General features: G+C 42.1%; 1 protein-coding gene across 7 annotated transcripts in view; it reads left to right on the top strand.

The window, feature by feature from the left end:
* Positions 1–20,614, top strand: part of RAPH1 (Ras association (RalGDS/AF-6) and pleckstrin homology domains 1) — a 345,430-nt gene that overhangs the window by 231,937 nt on the left and 92,879 nt on the right. For all 7 annotated transcript variants that reach the window (XM_073633353.1, XM_073633356.1, XM_073633355.1 and 4 more), the window contains 2 exons: positions 4,147–4,224; positions 5,950–6,109. In XM_073633353.1, the coding sequence (XP_073489454.1) occupies positions 4,147–4,224; positions 5,950–6,109 (238 nt within the window). The remainder of the gene's footprint in view (positions 1–4,146; positions 4,225–5,949; positions 6,110–20,614) is intronic.

The following is a 20,614-nucleotide window of genomic DNA, read 5'->3' as shown; positions in this document are numbered from 1 at the left end:
CACGGCCAAAAATTGGGGGAAGCAGGGCAGATTACAGTTGTGAGGAGGGCACATTACATCAAAGCAGGGTACATTACATGGGAGCATGGCAGTATTGAACATCCTTCTCATCCAGAGCAATACAGGTAGGTAGCTGTGATAGTCCTTGTTCTGGCACGCTGTTCCCTGCTGGCTCTCCTCTCTTGTCCAGGCCATGTGATGTCACATTAAAGTGGTTGTAAACCCTAGAAAAAAAAACCTGCAAAACAAAGGCATAATGAGCTAGCATACTAGCTCATTATGAAATACTTGCCTGTGATCGAAGCCCTGCTGCGGTGCCCATACACAGCACCAGCCGGCGACAGTTCTCCCCGGAGTTACTTCCGGGTATCGCTGCTCCGGCGCTGTGAGTGGCCGGAGCCACAATGACGTCACCCCCGCGCATGCGCGGTAGCCACTGGTAACGGCATAGTCTAAATTTCTGCCATTGCTTCAGTGCGCATGTGCCGATGACGTCGGCACATGCAAATACAGGGGATATCTCCTAAACCGTGCAGGTTTAGGAGATACCCAGTGTAACTACAGGTAAGCCTAATTTATAGAAAAAAGTGGTTGTAAAGGGTTTAGAAGAGGGGCCGACGGAGAACAGAAAGACACCAGTTGTGGAACCTATGGTTGATAAACTCTGCTCTGACTGCTACATCTGCAGGACAGCTTCTTCAGTTTAACCGCTTCAATACAGGGCATTTTCACCCCCTTCCTTCCCAGACCAATTTTTAGTTTTCAGCACTGTCGCATTTTAAATGACAATTGCGCGGTTGTGTGACGTTATACCCAAACAAAATTGCGTCCTTTTTTCCCCACACATAGAGCTTTCTTTTGGTGGTATTTGATCACCTCTGCGGTTTTTATTTTTTGTGCTATAAACAAAAGAAGAGCGACAATTTTGAAAAAAAACACAATATTTTTTACTTTTTGCTATAATAAATATCCCAATTTTTAAAAAAAAAAAACTAATTTTTTCCTCAGTTTAGGCCGATATGTATTCTTCTACATATTTTTGGTAAAAAAAATCGCAATAAGCGTATATTGATTGGTTTGCGCAAAAGTTATAGCGTCTACAAAATACGGGATAGATTTATGGCATTTTTTAAAAAATTGTATTTATTTTTTTTACTAGTAATAGCGGCGATCTGCGATTTTTTTTTTCGTGACTGCGACATTATGGCGGACACATCGGACACTTTTGACACATTTTTGGGACCATTCACATTTGTACAGCGATCAGTGCTATAAAATTGCATTGATTACTGTATAAATGTGACAGGCAGGGAAGGGGTTAACCACTAGGGGGAGACGAGGGGTTAAATGTGTTTCCTAGGGGAGTGATTCTAACTGTAGGGGGTGGGGACTCACAAGGGGAGGAGACTGATCGGTGTTCCTCTGTACTGGAAACACAGATCGGTCTCCTCTCACCTGACAGGACGTGGATCTGTGTGTTTACACACACAGATCCACGGTCCTGTTCGGTTAACGGGCAATCGCGGCCGCCGGGCACACGCACCGGGTCCCCTAGATGGCCAGGAAGCCCAGAACGTCATATGATGGCCACCCAGGATGGGAGATCCCATCTCAGGCCGTCATTTGACTATGGGCGGGTAGTGAAGTGGTTAAAAAAACGACTCACTGGTTAGATCACGGGTAAAAAGAAAGGGGAAAAATCCAAAAAAGAAAACAAATGCAGCCATCACATCTAAGAATTGGTAGGGTGCAATGTTTGCTTTCAGGTTTAATACTGCTTTAAATTACAGGCTATTTTCTAAATTAGCAGCCAAAAATCTAAAAAAAATATACCCAAAAGTGTTCAGGAAGCATAATGTTAAATGCACATATAATCCTAATGGAAGATTTTTGTTAAAATCAATGGTTTGGCAGTAGGATCTCCAATATACTAGGTAAGCAGAAGGTAAAAAAGCTAAACAACAAAACCAGTCATCCTATATTGCTGTATTTTTCTGAATTGAATTGAAATCAAATTATCTGACTGGTTGACAGAAAGTTCACTATACTTCATGTATTCCTATTGCTTATAAATGAGATTCAGTATTTCATCTTCAGATCATTGGAAGAATATTCTTTAGAAGGAATTGATCAATCCCTCACTACTAGAAAGACAGCGTGTACTTTGAACGTGTATCACAGGGAACAACTCTGGATAGCAGGCTCAGCTACAGAAAATGATACGTTTTTTGAGAAAGTAAAATATATTCAAAAAAGGTATAGTTTTTGTGTTTTTAAACGTGCAGGAGACAGTAAGTGCCGATTCACACAGGGGCGACTTGTCAGGCGACCTAGCCGCTTGACAAGTCGCCTCCCGTTCTGTACAATGGAACTGTTCTAATAGGAGCGACGCAAGTCGCTCCGACTTAGAAAAAGGTTCCTGTACTACTTTAGGGGCGACTTGCATAGACTTCTATACAGAAGTCGTTTTGCAAGTCGCCGTGGCAGTCGTGTGCAGGTCGCCTCGGTGAGGCGACCTGCAAGTCGTGCCGCCCATGTGTGAACCGGGGCTAAAGGCAGTGAGCTTGGTGTGCTAGCTGTGCTTCTATCCCTCATTGTTTTGGCTGTTCTCTAGAAGCTGGAAGCAGAGGAACATCGCGTTTCTTTTTTAGATGAGCGGTTTATGCAATTCGGTGAAATATAAAGTGTGCAGTAATAGTAAAGTGATAAGAAATGGACTTTCTGTGATGGAACAAGGATTACGCAGAAATGATTAGGTTGTGTGCAGTATCGCAGCCCTGGGCACTATACTAATGTTGAGTTAAGTTGTCAAGTATTTAACCATTTTTCTGTCCAAGTGTGAAAAAAGGCTTGCACAGTATTTGCAGTTAGTCTACTTTGGGCTCATTATAACTAAAGTAATCATTAATTTCACCTAATGTGATGGGTCCAAAAATGTGCAGGTGTATTAAATTCAGTCCTAGTAGGATGTCCTCAGGGATTTTAGTGGGAGATCATTATATAATTCTGCTGTTTTCATGGTCTCTGAAGACCTCTAAATGTGTTTTTAGCATAGAAATTTGATATGCCCATTCTAAAAGAAAATCACGGTGCAGAGCCTTATTAATAAAATAATGGCCGTGTTTCCAGTTCAGTGAATCTGTTGTAAAGAAAACAAAGGCCATATATCACAAGTACCTGGTCAACCAATACCAATCCCTTGCTTTTTCAGTTGGCATTTTTTTTTGCATTCAGCTCTGATGGATCACTGGCAAGGAAAATTGTCCAAATTCAGTAAGAGCAGGGGTCATACTGCATGTGATGGGCGTCATATGGCTAATATTTCTGCAAAAGAACATTGTATTGGAATAAAGCTGCAAAGTAGCAAACCATGATCCCTAAAGCCTGGTACACACTTTAAGTTTTTTTTTGTTTTTTCCGTTCAACCCAGCGGGCTGAAATCGGAGGAGCTCAGGAGGAGGTGTTAGTACAGCAAGCTCCCTGCTGAGCTGTTGTATTCTGACGGGGGGGGGGCGCCCCTCTGCCAGAATACACTGGTCAGCCCTCACAGCCATTGGCTGCCAGTGCTGACTGGATGGTGGTTTTCCAGCATTCCTATTTGACAGAAACTGGACAGGCTGGTGTACACATTGGCTGAATGTTGGCCGGTTTCAGTTGAACCGGCCAATATTCGTCTCGTTTGTACCAGTCTTAATACTACCATAACAACATAGTATAACATTTGTCGGAAGTCAGTGGAGCATAAGACCTTTTTTTGGTTCCAGCTACGATTATTTGATCTTGGCAGTCTTCAGGTGTATGTGGGGCTACAGTTTATCAATGTCTGTATAACTTTCTGCTCTGTATATTCTCAATCTCGACTAAATATATTAATAAAAATATTTACTGTAACATTATATCCACTTTCTGAATAACTTTTATTAGAGTGTGTTCTATTTCTGTTATGACTTAGTGTTTCCCTTTCCTTTTTTTTTTTTTTTTTTCTTTTCTAACACCTGCATTAGGTGATAATGCACTTACCAATGCTTGAAAGTCTGGAGCATTTGGAAGGGTCTAATTTGAGACTGCTGTCTTATTTTTATGATCATCAATTATTAATTTATAAGAAATCTGACAGTTTGTGTGTGTTTTTAATTCAATCAATAGGAGGAACAAGCTGCCAAAATTAAGGCAGAGAAGATTCGAATAGCTCTCGAAAAAATTAAAGAAGCTCAAGTGAAAAAGGTGAATGCCGTGATTTTTTTTTTTTTTTTTTTAAACTATCAAGAGTTGGTGCAGTGAAAAAAGTATGCTTTTACAAAAGCTGCACATTTACAATTATAAAAGAGGAGTGTGTTTGGTTTTTTTTTTGTTTTTTTTTTCTTTTGGCAATTTTCTGTACATTTTCTGTAAGTCTGTATTCTGGACAATAACAATGTTTATATGGCAAAGAAAGAATATGGCATTGGCAACTATCTTAAATGTCTGAGCATTCACAGTTAATCCTTCAGTTCTTAGCTTCTTGTGTAAAGGCTGCCATAGCAACCTTTACCATTTTCATGTGGAGCTTGCCATATGTGTTTCCCTTACTCATCCTCATCCAGGATGGGTAACCTTGAATACCTTTCTGCTACCTCAATGTTTGAATCCTATTGTATGTTTTGTTTAATACTATGTGCATTGAAATTCAAGGTCTAGTATATAACTTAGGACATTTTCAGTGCATAATAAGCAGGTGCATTTCTTAGCTTAAATGATATAATCAGGATATTACGTTTTAAATAATACCGCTACGAATCTGGGGTAAAGGATTGCTCTATCTGTCTGAGTCTCTATCTGTATGTATGTCTGTGTTTGTTTAAATTTAAATGCTTTTTTCCTCTTAGGGCTCTTTGACACAGATGTTGAATTCTACAGTAGCCTTAATGAGCATTAACACACTTATAGTGGGAATGAGTGTATTGGTTGCATTACACAGGCATGGGATTGTACACCCCATTAACACCCATCATACCATAAGAACATACCTAAAATATAAAATAAACACACAACAAGGATTGTCGAAAAGCTTAGGCTGCGGCCCCTTTATTGGGTTTAAAACAATTTTAATTATGAAATGAACTTTAACCTTTAACACCAAACAGACCAACATGCTTAGTCACTAAGACTCAAGCAGCAATATCTTATATCAACCAAATAACAGTTTACCAACCACTGTCCACCCACAAAGTGGACGACATTACCCAAAAGATAGACCTTCAATATCAATCAGAACTCTTGTTAACCAATAACAGACCAACTTGCTTAGTCACTAAAACTCAAGCCACGATATCTTATACAAATCAAGTAACAGAGTACCAACCACTGTCCACCCACAAAGTGGGCGACATTACCCACATAAAGAGGGACTGCGACAAGGGAAAATAACAAAGGGGAGGGAGGGTGGGAGAGCAGATCAAAAGATCCAAAAGTAAGGCTGAGGAAAATCCAGAGGTGAGTCCAACTGAGAGACCTGAGGCAAATGCTTAGTCCGCCCAGTGAAAGGTAACAGGTTAAACTCATTGGCTAGGTGTTTCCCACCAAAGGATTTGTCACTAATCCAGTGCTCAGCAGCTGAGGTAAATCTTCCTAGCAACGGCAGGTAGCTTTTCACCTGAAACACAAAACAGAAAGAACCAGCAAAGCAGCCAAAGAGAGTCATGTACTTAACAATCACCATAGCCCTCTATTAAGAGTAAAATGTATTTATAAAACAAATGGGTGTCAGGGGTGACAATCCCATAGGGCCACTTCTCTATTTTATTCTTTCGTGGGCCTGACACTCTTGTTACTTCAGGAAATGCTCCTTGAACGCCCTGTGAGATTATTATTTATTTTATTTATTTTTGTAAATCCGGCCTTGTACTTATTAATCTTTTGATAAATTGCTTTGTCTTACCCGTTTTCCACACTTGTTTCCCTTCATCACAGCTGGTAATCAGAGTGCACATGTCAGATGACAGCTCAAAGACAATGATGGTGGATGAGAGGCAAACCGTACGGCAGGTGCTGGACAATTTGATGGATAAATCTCACTGTGGATACAGCCTGGATTGGTCCCTGGTGGAAACCATTTCTGAGCTGCAGATGGGTCAGTCTCTTTATAGCTGTGAGGCATGTTAAAAGAATTTGTAAGGATTACCAAGTAAATATAGTATTATTAAGAAAAACTTAAAGTGATTTTAAAAGCCTTGTTTCTTTTCCTATAAAAATAATAAACATGTCATACTTTCCTGCTCTGTTACAGTGGATTTGCACAGAGCAGCCTGGGTCATCCTCTTCTCTGGTCCCTCTCCTGTGCTCCTGGCCTCTCCCTCCTGTTCAGTGCCTCCACAGCGAGCAGCTTGCTATGGGGGTATCTGAGGAGAGTCATGGCTCCCTGTGTCCATTCAGACATGGAGCCCTGACCCAGCCTCGCCCCCTCTCTCTACTGATTGGCTAGTTGACTTTGAGTTTCTTAGCCGTGCAAGATTCTCCCTCCTGATTGGCTGAGACACAGCAGAGGTGCCATTGGCTGGCGCTGCTGTGTCTCAGCCAATCAGGAGGGAGAATCTTGCGTGGCTAAGACACTCGTGGACATCGCTGGAAAGAGAGAGACCTCAGATAAGTGTTAGGGGGGCTGTTGCACACAGAAGGTTTTTTATCTTAATGCATAGAATGCATTAAGATTAAGAAAAACCTTCTGCCTTTACAACCCTTTTAAGGCCGCAGAATGCCTTTTTTGGTTGTGCAAGTTGTCAGAAATGTGTATTAATGTCATTCCAGCTCTAGATGGTACAGTGAATTTCAATGATCACATATTGTGAATTATCTGTTTTTCACCTTTTTTTGATGCACACATTTCACATTTTAAAGATTTGATTTTTTTTTCTCTTAATGGTTAAAGTTATTCTAAAGGAAATAATAAAAAAACAAAAAAAAACAAACGTTCTACTTACCTGCTCTGTGCAGCCCCGATCTTCTTTTTGGGTTCCTTGCCGGCGGTCCTGGCTCCTTCCCCCTGCCGAGTGCCACCAATAGCAAGCCTCTTTTTTACTGGCTGTGATTGACAGCAGCAGCCAATGACTTGCGCTGCTGTGTGAGCCAAAAAGGAGAAAGCGAGACCTGGGAGAACTGCTGCTCTCGTGCACAGCGCTGGATTGAGATAGGGTTCAGGTAAGTTTGAGGGGGGAGAGCTGCACCCAGAATGTTTTTACCTTAATGCATAGAATGCACTATAAAAAGAGGGGTGTGCTCATCTCCAGAGTTCTTATTAAAGTGGTATTAAACTCAAAAGCAAAATTGTAATCTATATTGCAGCTTACCAATCATTAGATACGGCTGCATTAGTTTTCCTTTTCTAGGCTTTGTTCCCTCTCTTGTGACCTGGTGATCTGGCCAGTAACGCATCTCCTGTAGTAGCAGATTAAAATACATTAACAAATTGAAGCCAAACTCCAGATCACACTTTTTATAATCAGTTACAGCAAACAGTTTTTTCCTTTTGCGATTAGTGGTTTTACATAAAAGCTGATCCATGTAAACACCCCTGCCAGTGGTAAATGGTTTGTTTCATCCCTGTAAACTGATGCATCTGGAGGAGAGCTTGTTCTTGTGAAAAACAGACTTACTGGCCAGATGAAAATAGAAAATAAGGTTTAAAAAAAAAAACGAATGCAGCTATCACATCTAAAAATGGGTACGTTGCAATTGGGTTCTATTCACAAAGCGGTATTCTCCTCATTAAAATTTGCAGTAACATTTTTTTTTTTTTTTTTTTGCAATTCAAAAAAATACCGCATGTGGCATTTCATCGAAATATGCAGTATTTATATCATGAAAACATGCAGTATTTTATCTCATGCGATATCCAGTGGGATGGATACAGTGGAGAAGAATTGGAACTCCTTTCAGTTTTTATTGCTAATAAAGAGGTAAAATGGTTTATACTTTAGAAATATGCCAACCTACTAAGTCAGTGTGGTTCCTGAAGCATATGTATTAACCCGCTAATCGTTCACAGGAGAGACAGATCAGCCGTCTGCCTGTGTAACCAAGGCAAACGGCGGATCTGTCAGGAAGAGAAAAAGATCTTGTGATTCAGCAAAGTTGAGTCACGGATCTCTTTTCCTTCAGTGTGACACTGTCCCACACAGTTTGTAAGCACCTCCCTAGGGAACATTTACCATTGGGGTTAACCCCTTCCCTGCCAGTGCCATTGATACAGTAATGAGTGCATTTTTATAGCACTGATCACTGTATTGGTGTCACTGGTCCCCAAAAAGTGTCAGATTTGTCTGCCGCAATGTCGCAGTCCCGCTAAAAATCACAGATCGCCGCCATTACCAGTAAAAAATAAAAAAATATCCCTAACTCTATCCTGTAGTTTGTAGACGCTATAATTTTTGCAGAAACCAATTAATAAGCTTATTGTGATTTTCTTTACCAAAATTATGTAGAAGAATATATATTGGCCTAAATTGATAAAGAAATTTGTTTTTTTTTAACATTTTTTTTGGATATGTATTATAGCAGAAAGTAAAAAAATGTTGGTCTTTTTTCAAAATTGACGTTCTTTTTTTGTTTATAGAGCAAAAAATAAAAAGCGCAGAGGCAATCAAATACCACCAAAAGAAAAAAGCTCTATTTGTGGGAAAAAAGGACATCAATTTTATTTGGGTACAGTGTCGCATGACCACGCAATTGTCAGTTAAAGCGACGCAGTGCCGTATTGCAAAAAATGGCCTGGTCAGGAAGTGGGTAAAACCTTCCGGAGCTGAACTGGTTAAAATGTCAGGTTTCTCTGATGTAAAATAATGAGACAAAGATAAATGATTTCAGAACTTTTTCCACCTTTAATGCTAGTTCACACCAGATGCAGTTCCATGTGCTTTTTTTCACTAAAAATGCATGCAGTGTTTTTCATGTATTCCAATGGCTCAAGTTCGCACCAGTGCATTCGGTTTCTGGTACAGAAAAAAAGAGCGTGCTGCATTTTTTTTGCACAGAACTGTACTGGTACCTATTAAATTGTATCAAAAATGCACTGCAACAGCGTTTGGTGTGAACTGTAAGCAAATACTGATCTGTAACGTATGAGTGCATTTTGTGGTGTGAACTGGCCCTAAAAATGTATGCACAGTGTTTTCCATGTATTCCAACGGCTCTAGTTCACATCGGTGCAGAAATTGACCAGAAACTGACTGGAACTGACTTCACTGGTGTGAGCTAGAGCAATTGGAATACATGGAAAACACTGTGCATGCATTTTTATTGCAGAAAAAAAGCTCGGAACTGCATCTGGTGTGAACTGGCCCTTACCCTGGGTTCACAAAGTTAATGACACCCCCAGTTTAGTTCACAGATTGCAGTGCGAACTTTGAACTCGCACAGGAATCGGATGGCATAGGTGACAACACCCATGCAATCTTATTCTGGTGCGAGGAAAAACAATTCCCTGCACTATTTTCTGTTCGAATCCAATGCAAGTTTAGCCATACAATAGTATGGCTGAACTCACATTGCTCAGAGATCGCATGTGATCAGCACCTGCAGTGCGGGTGCGAATCACATGCGATCTCTGAGATTGTGCTAGTGTGAACCCGGGCTCAATGTGACCTGTAAACTGTACAACTTAGTTGAACATCAAACTGAAATCTTTTCGGTGGAGGGAAGTAAAACCCAAAAACTAAAATAGCTTAGGAAAGACCTACTAAAACAGAGACACTTTAAATGATGGCAGGTGTGTACTGACTCCTATTTAACATGAGTTTGAATGTGATTGCTTAATTCAGAACACAGCTACATCCCCAGTTTTAAGACGGTATGCACACTTGTGCAACCACGTTATTTTAGTTTTTTTATTTTTACAACACCCCCACCCCCCCCCACCCCCCCAAGAGATTTCAGTTTGTTTCTCAATTGAGTTGTACAGTTTATAAGTCACATTAAAGGTGGAAACAGTTCTGAAACGATTGATTTTTCTCATTTTTTTACATCACTGAAACCTGACATTTTAACAGGGGTGCAGACGTTTTATATCCACTGTATGATCTAACAAGGGATTAGAGTAGACCATTGTGATATGCATGTACATTGTATTATGTTTGGCGTGATTGGGAGGTTTGCAGCAAATTATGTGCAAAGTCTCCAAAAATCTGGCGAAATGACAGGAGAAAATATATATATTTCACTACATGTAATGGGGTGGATTTACTAAAGGCACACTATTGCACAGAGCAGGTAAGTATGACACGTTTAAACACTTCACGAAAATCGCCGTAACTGTACGTCGGTACTTTGATGCTAAATACCATTGTTATGGCAGCAGCTAGCTGTCATAACCGTGGTATTTTCAGCAACGGCGCGCCTAAGGTTGCCAACTCATCCCTTTAAACCCGAACACATATGAATTACACAGTTTCTGAGGCTAATTTAATGCAGATAAGACAAGTGAGTTTAATTACCACCTTAAACATCCACAGAACCTGTGTAGTTAATATGTGTTCAGTTTTAAAGGGATGAGGTGGCAACTCTAGGCGCGCGGGTCTCTTTAGGATAAAAGTGGTCTCTGCGTCGGATTCGCAGCGAGATCACTTTTATCGGGGGAGAGGGTGCCATCGGTAGCGGCAGAGACGATTGCGTCCTTTCCCCTCTGAGTCTGGATGCCGAGTGAGGGAAAGATGGCCCCCACTCGGCTCCATAACATTAGATGGAGGAAGCGACGTCAAACGTCACTTCCGTCCAATGGTCTTAAAGGGGAAATTTTTTTTTTCCCAAAAAAAAGTAACATTTAAATTTTTTTTTGTTTATTGCATTTAAGTGAAAATGTGAGTTCTGAGGTCTTTTTGACCTCACATTTAAGGTCATGCTTTTTTTCTCTTACATTCCTTGTAATAGGAATAAAAATGACCCAACATTTTTTGTTTTTAAAAGGACAGTGTGAAATAAAGGAGAAAAAAATAATTTAAAGCGCCCCGTCTGGCCGAGCTCACGTGCAGAAGCAAATGCATATGTAAGCCACGCTCGCATATGAAAACGGTGTTCAAACCACACATGTGAGGTATCGCTACGATCGTTAGAGCGAGAGCAATAATTCTAGCTCTAGACCTCCTCTGTAACTCGAAACTGGGAACCTGTAGAAATTTTTAAACATAGCCAATGGAGATTTTTAAGTGCCAAAGTTTGTCGCCTTTCCACGAGCGGGCGCAATTTTGAAGAGGTTGGGTATCAATTTGCTTGGCGTAACATTATCTTTCACAATATAGAAAAAAATTGGGCTAACTTTACTGTTTTTTATTTTTTAATTCAAAAAGTGTACTTTTTCAAAAAAAATTGCGCTTGTAAGACCTCTGCGCAAATACATTGTGACATAAAGTATTGCAATGACTGGCATTTTATTCTCTAGGGTGTCTGAAAAAAATATATATAATGTTTGGGGGTTCTAAATGTGCTAGAAAAAAAAATGATTTTAACTCAAAAAGAGGCTCGGTCCTTAAGTGGTTAAAAGGATTGCTTGCATTTTTTAACCCTTTCTCAGCCAGAGCCATTTTTGTGTAACATGAGTTTGAATGTGATTGCTTAACCTCCCTGGCGGTATGATTATTTCAGATTTTTGCGTCTCAAAGAGGTACAATTATTTTGCTTAGAAATTTGACGTTTTTATATTGTAGGCCTGTAATTCTTAGCAATAACACACTTTAATCTGTCCACCAAGAGTCTAGTAGATATCCCCGGTATGATGGAGTTTGAAACACAGAATCATAAATTATAATAAATAAATATAAATAATTATAAAAAAATAATAATATAATAATAATAAAATAAATTTCCCCACGATTCACTATCGCTCAATTCTGCAAGTGTTCTATTTTACTATCGCTGTTTTCTAGCTGGTCTAAAACCACTTTTGACGTAAAGGGACACTTTTTGGTTGCCATGGACAATCTCCAGTTTCCAGGCAGAAAGAACAGTATATATCATATAAAACTGCATGCAAGGCACTGGACAAAGCACTGGGGACAAAACTGATGTGAAATGATTTCATACAGTAATGTAATCTGTAAGATTACAGTGTAATGTATGTGTTATGAATTTTCACTTTTTTGAATTTGCTGTCAGGCTCCGCCCCAGTGCGTCGCGACGCTCGCAGGGAACGGAGCCCGGAACACAGGACATCGGGGCGGAGGACAGAGCCCACGGACACAGCGGGGGGACATCGCAGGATCCTGGGGACAAGGTAAGTACACCGCACCAGGATCCTGCAATGTAATATCAAGTGTGGCTCGGGGATACCCCGAAGGATGCTGAAATTTTAACCCCGAGCCACACTCGGGAAAACCGCCAGGCAGGTTAATTCAGAACACAGCTACATCCCCAGTTTTAAGACGGTATGCACACTTGTGCAACCACGTTATTTTATTTTATTTAATTTTTACAACCCCCCCCCCAAGAGATTTCAGTTTGTTTCTCAATTCAGTTGTACAGTTTATAGGTCACATTAAAGGTGGAAACAGTTCTGAAACGATTGATCTTTCTAATTTTTTTACATTACGGAAACCTGACATTTTAACAGGGGTGTGTAGACTTTTTATATCCACTGTATTTTCTAACAAGGGATTAGAGTAGACCATTGTGATGTGCATGTACATTGTCTTATGTTTGGCATGATTGGGAAGTTTGCAGCAAATTATGTATATGCGAATTCTCCAAAAATCTGGCGAAATGACAGGAGAAATTAGATATATTTCACTACATGTAATGGGGTGGATTTACTAAAGGCACATAGACTGAGTACTTTGCAAGTACAGAGTTGAGCTTAACTCTGCACTTACAGAGCTTAACAAATGAAGGGGAGCTCTGCTGACTTCCACCATGCCTCATCATTTTTTGCACACGTTTAAAAAAAGAATTTTATCCCTAAAGATGATGTAAGATTCCCAAACATTATTTCTTTATCGTACATCATAGAACACAGAGCCTCAAGTAATTACTTGGTGGGTTATGGGCCTACCTTCAGGTGTTGACACTGGTATAACCAAGACAGGAAGTTGACTCCCCCATATAACCCCTCCTCCTTCCAGGAGTCCTCAGTTTTTTCGCCAGTGTCTAAGGTGTTGGTCACAAGTGAAGATGTGCTCTGAGGAGCTCCAGGGAGGGATCCGTGCTGGATTTAAAAAACCTCCACAACCGGATCCATCCTCGCCACTGAGGCCATAGAACGGTACCCGGGCCTCGCATTGAAGAACAAGGTTTTGCCTGTAAGCTTCTCTTTTGAGAGCTGGACCCTAGGAACCAGGACTCTTTTTGGTTTTTCATATTACCTAAAGTTGTTACCTCACTGACCGTGATAAGTAACAGCGCGCGCGTGCACACAGGTTACCTTAAAACATCCACACAGCTGAATCAGGAGTTTCGCCTGATGTCTGTAAAGGGTTGAGGGGGCGGGTCGCGAAGGGGGCGTGTTTTTTTCAGGGCGGTGCCATGTGTAAGTCATAGAGACATCCACACAGCTGATCTGTTTCACAGATAGATGGTGCTAAAGGCGGAACTCTAAGGGCGTCAATCAGAGTTCTCACCTGATGTCTGTAACGAAGTAGCTCATAAAGAGTCTGTTGCAGCCACGGCCACATCACACTAACAACACAGCATCGCTGGGCACGTAAGAGGTGTATCACAGGCATTTCCAGCACAGGAAATATGATTGTTATCAGCAGTTAAATACTGATTATATGATGACACTTGTCTTGTAAATTTTTATTAAGGCAAATAAGAGATAATTTGTTACCTCTGTTTTTTCGTACCTTGTATTATGACTTCCAAAGCTACTTTGAAGTTACCTAAGGTGCCACCCCCAGGAGCTGGGAAACCCAGTCATGCCGCCATGCTGTCATCCTCTCCGGAGATACCTGACATGGCAAGTCAGGGTGAGTCATTGGAAGCCAGCGGTGGTGCAACTGCTTTACACACTTCAGCCCCTGTATATGTGACTAAAGATGCATTTTCCTCAGCCCTGCAGGGCCTAGAAGGAAGATTAGTGGCTCTAATCGCATCCTCCATCCAGGTGGATAGGAAGCGTCCTAGATCCCTCTCCCCCACCTTAAATTCTTTAACAGTGGAGGGTCCAAGGGAATTGTGGGAACAAGATGAGGTTTCTCCCTCAGATAATTTAGAGGAAAGACAAGCCGGTTATTCCTCTGCTGAGGAAACAATTCTTGATTTGTCAGTTTCACAAGCTGAAGTTCAGAACCTTACTGAAATGGTTCGCTCTGCTTTCATGTTACCCCTAACAGAGCTAGCTGAAGGTCCGGTTTCCTCCCTGGGTTCCCTCAAGCCTGTGCAACAATTGCATGCATTTCCCATCCACGCTTTACTAGAAAAGCTTATTTATACCGAATGGGATCATCCAGATAAGCATTTTCCCCCTCCAAAGAGATTCTCATTTCTCTATCCTATGGAGGAAAAGTTCACAAAAAGATGGAAAGTTCCTGCAGTTGACGCTGCGATTTCCAATGTGAATAGGAGTTTAACTTGTCCAGTGGACAATGCGCTTATGCTTAAAGATCCAACAGATAAGAAGTTGGAAGGCCTGTTAAAATCCTCTTTTTCCTTAGCAGGGAGCGTGACTCAACCTGCAATTGCAGCTATAGGCATCTGTCAGTCCTTAACCACTTGAGCCCCGGACCATTATGCTGCCTAAGGACCAGAGGTCTTTTTCCAATTTGGCACTGCGTCGCTTTAACTTTTAATTGCGCGATCATGCAATGCTGTACCCAAACGAAATTTGCGTCCTTTTCTTCCCACAAATAGAGCTTTCTTTTGATGGTATTTGATCACCTCTGCAGTTTTTATTTTTTGCGCTACAAACGGAAAAAGACCGAAAATTTTGAAAAAAAATGATATTTTCTACTTTTTGTTATAAAAAAAATCCAATAAACTCAATTTTAGTCATACATTTAGGCCAAAATGTATTCGGCCACATGTCTTTGGTAAAAAAATGTCAATAAGCGTATATTTATTGGTTTGCGCAAAAGTTATAGCGTCTACACACTAGGGTACATTTTCTGGAATTTACACAGCTTTTAGTTTATGACTGCCTATGTCATTTCTTGAGGTGCTAAAATGGCAGGGCAGTACAAAACCCCCACAAATGACCCCATTTTGGAAAGTAGACACCCCAAGGAAATTGCTGATAGGCATGTTGAACCCATTGAATATTTATTTTTTTTGTCCCAAGTGATTATATAATGACAAAAAAAAAAAAAAAATATTTACAAAAAGTTGTCACTAAATGATATATTGCTCACACAGGCCATGGGCCTATGTGGAATTGCACCCCAAAATACATTCAGCTGCTTCTCCTGAGTACGGGGATACCACATGTGTGGGACTTTTTGGGAGCCTAGGCGCGTACGGGACCCCGAAAACCAATCACCGCCTTCAGGATTTCTAAGGGTGTAAATTTTTGATTTCACTCTTCACTGCCTATCACAGTTTCGGAGGCCATAAAATGCCCAGGTGGCACAACCCCCCCCAAATGACCCCATTTTGGAAAGTAGACACCCCAAGCTATTTGCTGAGAGGCATATTGAGTCCATGGAATATTTTATATTTTGACACAAGTTGCGGGAATGTGACACTTTTTTTTTTTTTTTGCACAAAGTTGTCACTAAATGATATATTGCTCACACAGGCCATGGGCATATGTGGAATTGCACCCCAAAATACATTTAGCTGCTTCTCCTGAATGGGGATACCACATGTGTGGGACTTTTTGGGAGCCTAGCCGCGTACGGGGCCCCGAAAACCAATCACCGCCTTCAGGATTTCTAAGGGCGTGAATTTTTGATTTTACTCTTCACTGCCTATCACCGTTTCGGAGGCCATGGAATGCCCAGGTGGCATAAAACCCCCCCAAATGACCCCATTTTGGAAAGTAGACACCCCAAGCTATTTGCTGAGAGGCATGGTGAGTATTTTGCAGCTCTCATTTGTTTTTGAAAATGAAGAAAGACAAGAAGAAAAATTTTTTTTTTTTCTTTTTTCAAATTTCAAAACTTTGTGACAAAAAGTGAGGTCTGCAAAATACTCACTATACCTCTCAGCAAATAGCTTTGCGTGTCTACTTTCCAAAATGGGGTCATTTGGGGGGGTTTTGTGCCACCTGGGCTTTCCATGGCCTCCGAAACTGTGATAGGCAGTGAAGAGTGAAATCAAAAATTCACGCCCTTAGAAAGCCTGAAGGCGGTGCTTGGTTTTTGGGGTCCCGTACGCGGCTAGGCTCCCAAAAATTCTCACACATGTGGTATCCCCGTACTCAGGAGAAGCAGCAGAATGTATTTTGGGGTGTAATTTCACATATTTCCATGGCATGTTTGAGCAATATATCATTTAGTGACAACTTTGTGCAAAAAAAAAAAAAAAATTTGTCTCTTTCCCGCAACTTGTGTCGCAATATAAAATATTCCATGGACTCGACATGCCTCTCAGCAAATAGCTTGGGGTGTCTACTTTCCAAAATGGGGTCATTTGGGGGGGTTTTGAACTGTCCTGGCATTTTATGCACAACATTTAGAAGCGTATGTCACACATCACCCACTCTTCTAACCACTTGAAGACAAAGCCCTTTCTGACACTTATTGTTTACATGAAAAAGTTATTTTTTTTTGCAAGAAAATAACTTTGAACCCCCAAACATTATATATTTTTTTAAAGCAAATGCCCTACAGATTAAAATGGTGGGTGTTTCATTTTTTTTTTTCGCACAGTATTTGCGCAGCGATTTTTCAAACGCATTTTTTGGGGAAAAAAAACACTTTTTTAAATTTTAATGCACTAAAACACACTATATTGCCCAAATGTTTCATGAAATAAAAAAGATGATCTTAGGCCGAGTACATGGATACCAAACATGACATGCTTTACAATTGCGCACAAACGTGCAGTGGCAACAAAATAAATAAATTTTAAAAGCCTTTACAGGTTACCACTTTAGATTTACAGAGGAGGTCTACTGCTAAAATTACTGCCCTCGATCTGACCTTCGCGGTGATACCTCACATGCATGGTGCAATTGCTGTTTACGTTTGACGACAGACCGCCGCTTGCGTTCGCCTTAGCGCAAGAGCAGGGGGCGACAGGGGTGCTTTTTTTTTTTTTTTTTTTTTTTTTCTTTATTATTTTTTTGCTTTTTTATCTTATTTTTAAACTGTTCCTTTCATTTTTTTTTTTTTTTTATCATTTTTATTGTTATCTCGGGGAATGTAAATATCCCCTATGATAGCAATAGGTAGTGACAGGTACTCTTTTTTTGAAAAAATTGGGGTCTATTAGACCCTAGATCTCTCCTCTGCCCTCAAAGCATCTGACCACACCAAGATCGGTGTGATAAAATGCTTCCCCAATTTCCCAATGGCGCTATTTACATCCGGCGAAATCTAAGTCATAAAATGCTCGTAGCTTCCGGTTTCTTAGGCCATAGAGATGTTTGGAGCCACTCTGGTCTCTGATCAGCTCTATGGTCAGCTGGCTGAATCACCGGCTGCATTCTCAGGTTCCCTGTTGAGACAGGAGAGCCAGAGAAAAACACGGAAGACGGTGGGGGGGGGGGGGCATTCCCTCCCACGGCTTGTAAAGGCAGTCTAGAGGCTAATTAGCCGCTAGGATTGCTTTTACATGAAAGCCGACCGCTGGCTGAAAAGAATGATACCAAGATGATACCTAAACCTGCAGGCATCATTCTGGTATAACCACTCAAAGTCGTGAATGGCGTACCTGAAGACAAAAAAATGGTTAACAATAAAGCACAGTAAACGGTAAAGTATAAATAATTACATACCTGAAAAACAAACATGATAAAACATAATAACAATAAAACATTGCAGAATAGAATACAGTAAAAAAGAGCAGAACAATAGAGAGAGAGAACAATAAAACGACAACAATTTTTTTTTTATTTTATATATATTTTTTTTTTTACACTTTTTTTGTAACTAACTTTTATAACGGTAACCGGTTCCAGGTTCGGGTCTCTCAAAATGCGATGGCATCTTGGGAGACCCTGTGAAAGTGTGCCTAGTCTGTGGAATGCTGTACCCTACGCTAATACTCAACTAGTGAATGGTAGCGTTCAAAACATTCACCAATGCAAAGACCAGGATTGTCAGGACAGGAGGGACAATGATAGCGGGTGTCACGCCTATATCCGCGCTTGCTGCAGACACAACATCTTTTTTGGGGGGCGTTGGGTAGGGGTACTCGGGAGGACATAAAGAAAATGCCTCTCATGCAGCCGACTGCATTTGGTTGGGGATGTGAATGGGGGAAGTACGGGCGCTGCAGAAGCGGTGGGTTCCCAATTAGGATTGGCGAATGCAGCAGGAAGGGCACTATGGGCACGACGGGCCTGTGTTTGTCTTCTTGGTGGCAGCGGGACACTACTTGTGCTTGCCACCTCACCAGCTTGAACTGCACTTATGGGACTCGCCACGTCACCAAGTGTTACTGCAGTGCTGGTTTGACTACGACCGGGGTGTACTAGGCCGCTGGTGCTTGCCAGTTCACCAAAACGCTACAAAAAAAACTGTTAGCGATCGCAGGGATCAGGCCTGACTCTGCGAACGCTGCAGTTATGCGTTTAGTGTTTTGTAAGTGACAGTGATCGATACTGCACTTGGGTGGGCTGGGCTGGGCGGAGGGGCAAAACGCAGGTGCTAGCAGGTATCTGGGCTGATCCCGCTAACACTGCGTTTTTGGGAACCCTAAACTGCTGGAGACGCTAGTATAGATCTGATCGGATCAGATATTGATCCGATCAGATACTATACCACTAAGGGAGGTGTATGGTGTGTGCGTGGGTGTTAGCGGTACTGGCGCAAACCTGACGCTGCCTGGGGCTGGTGCTTGCTAGTTCACCAAAACGCTACCAAAAAAACTGTTAGCGATCGCAGGGATCAGGCCTGACTCTGCGAACGCTGCAGTTATGCATTTAGTGTTTTGTAAGTGACAGTGATCGATCGATACTGCACTTGGGTGGGCTGGGCTGGGCCGGGCGGAGGGGCAAAACGCAGGTGCTAGCAGGTATCTGGGCTGATCCCGCTAACACTGCGTTTTTGGGAACCCTAAACTGCTGGGGACGCTAGTATAGATCTGATCGGATCAGATATTGATCCGATCAGATACTATACCACTAAGGGAGGTGTACGGTGCGTGCGTGGGTGTTAGCGGTACTGGCGCTAACCTGACGCTGCCTGGGGCTGGTGCTTGCCAGTTCACTAAAATGCTACCAAAAAAACTGTTAGCGATCGCAGGGATCAGGCCTGACTCTGCGAACGCTGCAGTTATGCGTTTAGTGCCTTGTAAGTGACAGTGATCGATCGATACTGCACTTGGGTGGGCTGGGCGGAGGGGCAAAACGCAGGTGCTAGCAGGTATCTGGGCTGATCCCGCTAACACTGCGTTTTTGGGAACCCTAAACTGCTGGGGACGCTAGTATAGATCTGATCGGATCAGATATTGATCCGTTCAGATACTATACCACTAAGGGAGGCGCATGCTGCGTGCGTGGGTGTTAGCGGTACTGGCGCTAATCTGACGCTGCCTGGGGTGACGCATATCACCGCCGGGCGATCGGGGGGCTAAACCTTTATTCGGTAATAAACGGCGGGTTCCCTGACACTATAAAAAATAAACGAACTAACCAGCGTCACCCGTAACGGTTATACGGTGATCAGTGGTGAAAGGGTTAACTAGGGGGCAATCAAGGGGTTAAAACATTTATTAGATAGTATATGGGGGTCCCTGTCGCTATAAAACGCTGACGGCGAACCTAAATATTTACCTCACTAACTAGCGTCACCAGCGACACTAATACAGCGATCAGAAAAATGATCGCTTAGCAACACTGGTGACAGGGGGTGATCAAGGGGTTAAAACTTTATTAGGGGGGGTTAGGGGGGTATCCTAGACCTAAAGGGGGGTAATACTCACTGTTCCAACACTGTAACTGTCACAAACTGACACCAATGCAGTAATCAGAAAAAAAAAACAAAAAACTGCTGGTGTCAGTTTGTGACAGGGAGGGGGGGGGGTGATTGGGGGGCGATCGGGGGGGGATCGGGGTGTTTTGTATGCCTGGCATGTTCTACTGTGTTGTGTAGTGTTGGTGCACTCACATTGATGTCTTCTCTCCTCGGCGCTGCAACGGAATACCGAGCCGAGGAGAGATGACATCATTTCCTTTGCTGCTGTTTAGCATACAGCAGCAAAGGAAGTGATCTGATTGGCCGGCGGCGATCGCGAGGGGGGGGCCACGAACGGATGGTCTCCCCCTCATCTCCGATCGCCGGGGGACCAAACGGGACCGCCTCGGGCGGCGGGGGGGGTCCGATCGGACCCCCCACCCGCGGGAGGCAAATCACGTACATGTACGTGATTTTGCCTGCCCGTGCCGCCTTGCCGACGTACATCGGCGTGAGGCGGTCCTTAAGTGGTTAAAGGACCAGTTCACAGATGCTCTTAACGAGCTCCCTGCACAACAGGCATGGGAATTGGCAGATCTACCTAGAGCATTATGCTTTGCCATAGATGCTATGAAGGATTCTATTCATCAGGCTTCTCG

This window comes from Aquarana catesbeiana, linkage group LG06 (assembly GCF_042186555.1).
Source record: "Aquarana catesbeiana isolate 2022-GZ linkage group LG06, ASM4218655v1, whole genome shotgun sequence".
NCBI lineage: Eukaryota > Metazoa > Chordata > Amphibia > Anura > Ranidae > Aquarana > Aquarana catesbeiana.
Note: the sequence above shows the minus strand (reverse complement) of the source record. Positions and strands in the feature narration are given on the sequence as shown.